Source organism: Varroa jacobsoni, unplaced genomic scaffold (genome assembly GCF_002532875.2).
Source record: "Varroa jacobsoni isolate VJ856 unplaced genomic scaffold, vjacob_1.0 scaffold_1093, whole genome shotgun sequence".
Classification (NCBI taxonomy): domain Eukaryota; kingdom Metazoa; phylum Arthropoda; class Arachnida; order Mesostigmata; family Varroidae; genus Varroa; species Varroa jacobsoni.
Genome location: NW_019213995.1, coordinates 175,021 through 182,760, shown reverse-complemented (window position 1 = coordinate 182,760; position 7,740 = coordinate 175,021). Strand labels below are relative to the sequence as shown.

Here is a 7,740-nt window from a genome sequence, read left to right as displayed (position 1 = left end):
AATGCGTAAGGCCACAATCATACCAATATTTAGCTTTCTTGCCGTCATAATCTGCCATAAGATACTGATGTTTACAAACATAAAATAATGATACAATATACATTTGTAACAGAAAGATTTATTTAAAGTGGAGCATTCGACTGCTGTGGGTGTCCCGCTATCAAATGGCGGACTCTCAGCGGTATCAAAAAAAAAAATGTATACCCTAGCAAATACAGCCCTCCATGGTCTCGCTAAAAAGCTGTAAGCCCTTATTCAAGGCACAAATCAGTCCAGCACGATCGGCCGGAGAAAAGGCGCGATTCATCAAGCGCTCGCCATCGAAAATGAGCCTGTCTTAGTGTCATAAGCGCTCATCATTGTCAACAGGGTAATGAAGTCGCAACTCTTGGTCGGGTAGCGATATAGACTGTAAGAGCGCGTTTTGTTTCGGGTTAAGGTGAAAAATGCTCGAGCAAGGGGATCGGCGACATCGTTCAGATCTAAATCAATACGAGCTGGGACCTATATAAATAGAACCTTAAGGCCAGTTCGTTGTATCAGGTGCGGTGCACGCTGGCAAAAGCAGTGCACGGTGGACAAACCAGCAGATCTCTGTTTCAGAAAGCAAAACGTTGAGAGAAAGCTAGTTGGGATGGCTGCATCAGCGCCTGATAGTTCAACAAAATGTTTCAGTGCAAGATCTGTGCTTGTCAGGCCTGCTAATAATACACGTGACGGGATTTCAAAGCAAGACGAGTACGAAGAGATACAACAACTGTATGCATAGATTACTAATTCATCGATGACTACCTTATGGCTAATCCTTGTGAGATCAGCAGTTCAGGACGTTTCGCAGCAGATCCTCGTAACAGGCCTAAATTGACTTCGTTATACTTTTTGTTAGATAGTGGCGTAAGAGTAGCGTACCTAAAGAACATTCAGCAGCATTTTCAAAGTAACATATGATCCAGGGCAGCATGAACTCAATGTGCAGCGGAACAAAGTTTAACAAAAGTAAAGGCACTTTTGATGGACCCTATCCTGAGAGCCACATCGTGAAACATACAGCGTATAAGCACGGCGGTGCGGATCGCTACATGGAATCTTTAAAGCTGTTCTTGTGGCCGAAAGGCCTTGTGTTAATAAGCATTTAGCAAGTCGCATACAGGATACCTTTAATTAATGCTGAAAGATAGCTGGAAGTGCCTCTTTAGAAATGTTGTTTCGAACTTGTTCATATTAAGTGTCGACATCTGCGTAAATCACATACCGACTGGCAGGCATGGCAAACGAAACTTTACAGAAAGCTAAAATCGTTTTTTAGAAACTTTTGAATACGTTCGTCTATCTGCTTCATAACTTTGAAGATGCTGTTTTTGTGGTGGGCAAACTGTTACAAAGCCATTCTATGCGCAACATACAAGTATTGCAGATAGTCGACATCTGCTACAACATTTGGCATAATGGTGGAATCTCTCCTTTAATCTATCCTTTAATTGCGCAAACGTTTGTAACTTGAACAGTTGTTCGTCCATTTGATACCCTGTGTTTGTCACCCTCAAAAATTAGAAAAAAGTCGTCGGCAAAAACAGCTGATAACGTAACAGGCCTATCGGCCATATCGAGATTAGACAGTCTTGGTATCCACCGAAATTTTCAAAGCATGCCGATACATTGATCTGAAGCGTTTTATGAGGCCAATTTGAATAAATATTTTGTAGGAAAACAATTTTTTTTTTGTTATATTTAAACGATGGATAAAAATTAACACAATAACATAGGATGATTGAAACGACGATTGCCAACGATCAGATAGTGCCTACCATTTTACCATAATATAAAAAACATCTTTTATATAACATAGTACGGTTGCACACTGTAATACCCATCCATACTGCGCATGTCACGCGAAACATATCGTTACTGAGATTATTAATAATTACTGTGGAAAAAATCTTAATCTCTCAAGTACATTGAAACAAGAAAAATAAACTGATTTTTAGAACTTCAAAGCCCTGCTTCAAAAACTCCAGTCATAAAGTTTTAGTGGAATTAGCATACAGTAGTGAGGGATAGTACAATTCAGTCTAATTACCTCTTCACCGTCCTCACAATGGTGCATCGCTAACGTGTTTGCCTGAGATACGTAATGGTCTAGTTTTGAAACAGGGCGCAGACAGAGTTTCAGGCATCTGAAACAACGTTTAACGACAGTGCCGAACACCAACTGGAAGTGTTAATTTTAGTTATAGCTGTAGCGCTTTCAGCCAGCAACAACAGTTTAATAAGAAACAGTTCCAAAAGACCCATTATTGTTATATTCAATATTTAACTCCACATGTAATTGAACGCGGGTAATTGTAAGAAATTTGAAGCTTTTTATTATAAGGTACTAGAAATAAGTTAATAAATCTTTTTCATTTGAATCAGTGTTATATTGACAACAACACTCGAGTTATTAATGATATAACTACATCCACGTACCACGACCAGGCAACAGCGATGCTACTTAATTTTATTCTGTCGGAACCAAATTGTGATTGGTTTTATCTACATACATAGGTTTTAAATAGGACTTTTCCAGACGTAAGCATATGCACAGTACGGAACGCCTTTCTTCAAAAATGGTCACTTCCAATTGGGTGTCCTTACTTATTTCTTTTAAAATGATTTATATGCAAAACAAGACAGATTATGTCCGGAAAAATTCTGATTATTTATTTAATCTGTATATACCAATTTATTTCTAAAATTTACTAATATAATGAATCTTAACCGTCCTTTTTTGCACTTATCAAAGCCATGGCATAACTAAATGGCATAACTGGGAAACAGATACAACTGTCGTGTTTATAATTGACAAAAATTAATGACAATTTTAGAAATTATCACAATAAAAGAAATTGAACCTAATATAAATTATTTTTACAAATAGACTAAAAAGGTAATGGAATTGAGATATGGAATTGAGGACATAAGCCCTATCTTTACTTGCGCAGTTAACTATGAGCTATTATTTGCTATGAATTTATTATGATGAATATTTCAAGAAATTCGATTTCGCCTTTCTTTTTATATCGAATTAAATGCTATTTACTAAAAAAAAAAAATAAGATAAAAACCGTAAAGCATACCGACACGGTCAATTTATTATATGGTTATCGTATATGTATGTACATATCTAATGAGTAAGTTCGAACTAAAATATAACACACATTGGAATATTTCTAAAACGTATCTTTGTTTTAGAATACTTCCACTCGTCGATGTTTATTGTTGTAGAATTGCAGACGCATATATATATATTCATCTCAGAAGGTTAACGTGATGTTGTTAGTCTTTCGGTCATATTGGAAATTGTGCGATGCGAACAGTTCACTTTTGTAAAAAGGAATGAGATTGGTGATATTGATTCGGGCAGCCTCACGTTTGAGAGCGTCAGCGTTCACAGACACCTGCTCGGGCTCCACATCCAGCCGACTTCGCTGGAACGCTAATTCCTCCTGAATGAGCTGTTTCATAATGAACAGGAGCAGCTCGTTGTTGTCTTTCTTGTAGGTCAGATAGGACGAAAATGTTTTGGTCATCTGTCGCATAACGGAGAATTTTTGCGTCGACACAAAACTATCAAGCATAACCCGAATTGCTGTATTGACATCGTCTTCATTGACATGTTCACGGAGATGCATTCGGGCGTGGGACTCGGCCAAACGAATAATCGACTCCAAATGACGGATCGTAATTGGCATAGAGCCAGTCGCCATTGATTCGCGACGCAGATCGGAGTACAGCTGGGATATCTTGTCCTGGTCCATCAAGTGAAGCTTTGGTTCAATTTTTTCCCTGGCATAAAGAATGTATTTCTGCAGAAGATCCTGACTGATGCTCTCGTACATTTGCTGAGCTGGTTTTACTTGTTTGTCATCTGCAGTTGCTAGCGGATGATGTCTGGAGTGAGAATCAACGACAAACCGTGCCAGTCTTTCGTCCTCAATAGGATCGACAGTGTCTCGCACGACGCACAGCACGTCAAAACGTGACAAAATTGGGTCGGATAAATTGACGTTCTGGTGGAATGTCATCGATGGATCGTAGCGACCTCCGATAGGGTTAGCGGCGGCTATAATAGTGCAACGTGCCCTAAGTGAAGTGACAATTCCAGCCTTAGCAATAGAGATAGTTTGTTGTTCCATCGCTTCATGAATCGATGTTCTGTCGGCATCGTTCATTTTGTCGAACTCGTCAATCAGACACACACCTTTATCTGCCAACACAAGGGCACCTTAAAATTATACAGATACGTAAGGCTAGAGTTAGTTTAACTATTTCTAATCGAAAATTATGATCTAATTGACCTTTAGTTTTATTCTGGCAGGTATGAAAACGTAATTACAAACGGATTTTCTACTCTCGTCGACCAATTCAACACATACCAGCTTCAAGAGTCCAGTCGCGAGTCACCGGGCTCCTCTTGACATACGCTGTAAGACCGACAGCAGTGGCCCCCTGTCCGGTGGTGTAAACAGCACGTGGAGCGATTTGTTGGACGTATTTTAGGAACTGGGATTTTGCCGTTCCAGGATCACCGCAAAGCAGCACATTAATGTCTCCCCTAATTCGGTGTTTCTGTCCGGGATTCTTAGATACACCACCGAAAAGTGACAAGGCGATGGCACGCTTGATATCATCGTGGCCATAAATTGATGGACCGATCGAAGCTATAATGCGCTCAGCCAAGTTCTCCTCCTTCGAAAGTTTTACAACTTCCTTGACATCTTCATCGGTCAGATACCTGCCTGCAGCCTTCTCATCTTTTTTTAAAATGTGGTTGGCAATAATCACCGTGGCAAACACAGGAAATCCATTCGCTTTGTTTAGTGATCCTTCAAATTTATTGCTATAAATTCCTGTGATTTCAATTTCATCACCAGGTTTACAGGAATCGCAGAGGTCGTTGAGCAAAATAGCATCTTTGGAGCGCGGAAGACGGCCAGCATTGACCTTTCCAGGCGACTCCTGAATTGTGACACGCTGGTAGTCCTGGAAAATGGTCTGCGCCACGTTAACGGAAAATGGTCCCGTGCTTTGACACTCTGGGCAGGAGCTTGGCTTCACTTCGAGATTTTGTGATTGAACAAAAGGACCGAGGATATATTTACATTTGACGCAGTCATATTTTACCATACGCAGCTGTGGTAGGACGCCAGTTGTCGAGGTCACGACGCCTGAAGTGCGAATTAGCTGGTCAATATGAATTTTACGAAGTGTTCGAATTTCTTCAAGAATTGGCAAGTCGGTTATACGCACACGGATTTCATGGTGAATGCGGCCATAATGAGGGAACATACCAACGACAATGTCCTTCGCCGCTTCATCAAAAATAGGGAGTACCTCGGCCGGAGCTTCTGGAAGAAAGAATGCTAGTACCTGTTCCGATTGAGCCAAAGTATTGTAGTCAACCTCGAGGCTCATGCGATTTTGCTCGCACATGGCACGAATCTTTTCTTTATATGTATTGTGGCCCTTGTCATCAACGTGGGTACGAAGGAAGTTTTTGAAACGATTGAAGATCTCAGTCTTGGGACCCAACTGAGTTACCCATTCCTTAACAGTGTGGCCCTTCATATCTTCCAAATTCTCAATTGATTCAACCATATCATCCATGCCGTCATCTTCTTCTCCAGCGGCAGCTCGTTCAGCGAGACGACGACGTCGAGTCGGACGATCATCTAGTTCGCTACTTTCATCTGCAAAACACGAGATCTTTGTAAAGTGCTTGTTATCGATCATACGAGATACAACAGTGTTTGATTTTACCCTTAAAACTGTGAATTTGACATGTAATGAACTAATAAACAAGCAAAAGTAGGTAAGATCTACCAAAGAGGTAACTTTTGACTAGCTGAACTGTAAATTGCGTTTTTTACCGAAGCCACTTAGGAACAAATGGGTACACAGACAGTGACAATAAATTAATAATCGAGTATAGGTATCTTACCGGCGAACATTTCTAGTCCCCTGGGCAATCGTCCAGTAGCTGTCCTGCCTTCAGCCCGATCTCTTCGACGCATCTCTTCTTCTGCTGCACGACGGTCGCTTTCTGAGAGGGTGCTAAGTTCCGAATTGTCATCGAGCACACGTTCATCATAACGATCGAGCTCAGGTATAGCACGGTAGTCACTTTGATGATTCGGAAATAGATACTATCATGTTAAAAACCAAGGCTCGGTATTGGTTTACTGTTAAAAGGAAATACATCAATACGTGAAATTTCATGGTAGAGCTTTCCTAAGAAAACAACCTTAGAACCAATATATGTTCGCTATACATGCTGGCGATCCCGACGTACTTACTTAGCCATATCGTCGCCGAAGAGATCCTCTCCATCTTCTTCTTCTTCCTCAACCCCATCTTCGTCACCTCCACCTCCATCGATAATGTCCTGCTCGTCCTCGAACGGCGGCAGGTCCCTACCTGGCGATGAGGTGGCGGGATCAAGTTCACTACGTCCACCCTCATTGCCTTGACTCTCAGCTTCAGATGCAGGGTTGGAGCTGCGCGAATTACGGCCTCCACGCGGCATTGTAATGCGCTACAAACTAAAATCATTCGCACAGAAATAACAAACAAATTTGTCTAGAGTCATACTACGCTCAACACTCACATCATACACTAATTATGATAGAAAAAATGAACCACAGCAACGAAACAAAATGTAATCAGAAAGTTCTAAAAAATATGTGGTGGTTGTCTTTATTGTAATTAACGATGTTTCTATATTACTTGTTAGGCTCTGGAGAACTGTTTTGTACTCCAAGGAATCAATATATGCACCAAAAAAAGGTTGATCTATTTTAGCTTATACAGCGCTAAAGAGAGATTAAACTAATTATGAATCAATTTCAATTTTGTCCTTCTAAGGTAAGTATTTGAATCTTTAATATCTAGTGAACTGAATAAGAAGCCGTGACCCACAGCATTCAATTAAATTATTAAATTTAAAATAAATCATCCTGTCTTTATCATAGTAAAAAGTTTCAGATTCTACTATCACTATTGTATAATATCATACAGGTCTAGATCTAGACTTAACTCATCAGCCTTATGAAGTTCCTGCGGTTGACTTAACTTACTGCGTTTTACCTATTATTTGTTGAAGATGCATTCATGCGTAAAAAAGCTGCAAAGGGCAGCATTTCTATCATTACAGATATATTACGCTTGCTGAACATAACCATTCATAGATGATGATATGCTTAAATTTGCTCACAGATTTCCACGGTATTTTCTTCGCATACATTGACAGAAAACTGTTTTACTCTTGGAAATTACGCAAGCACATAGATAAAACGTTCGAAATTAAGATTAATAAATACTAAATCTTAACATAGCTTAATGGAAGGTAGATTTTTTTTGCAAATGATAGATATTGAACGGGATTCTAAATTAAGTATTAGTTTAAATGCAGTGCAGATGAACGTATGAGTATATAAAACGAAGGCCAAAACGTCATACCAATTACTATTACCTAAAAAATTAAGCCTCCTGCTAGGAGTTAAACATCTGCGCAAAACGTAAAAGAAAATATAAAATCTTAACATTGTAAGCACTTACATGGTAAGCGATAAGCGACTCCGGCGCGCAAGCGGCTTAATTTTGGCGCGATTTGTGGTACGAAGTCCGCGCTAAAACGTGGCACATTTGGGATCCTTCGCCGATTATAGGTTAAGCGTATTTCTATAGTAAGAGTGACATCAT

At 39.9% G+C, this 7,740-nt stretch overlaps 1 protein-coding gene across 1 annotated transcript; it reads right to left on the bottom strand.

Moving 5' to 3' along the window:
• Positions 1-3,097: 3,097 nt before the first annotated feature.
• Positions 3,098-7,652, bottom strand: Mcm2 (DNA replication licensing factor Mcm2). Its single transcript, XM_022844059.2, has 5 exons — positions 7,597-7,652; positions 6,336-6,581; positions 5,981-6,162; positions 4,416-5,729; positions 3,098-4,264 (listed from the first exon to the last, which is right to left on the bottom strand). The coding sequence occupies exons 2-5, from the start codon at positions 6,563-6,565 to the stop codon at positions 3,294-3,296; spliced, it is 2,697 nt and encodes an 898-aa protein (XP_022699794.1). The 5' UTR covers positions 6,566-6,581; positions 7,597-7,652; the 3' UTR covers positions 3,098-3,293.
• Between the last annotated feature and the right edge of the window lie 88 nt (positions 7,653-7,740).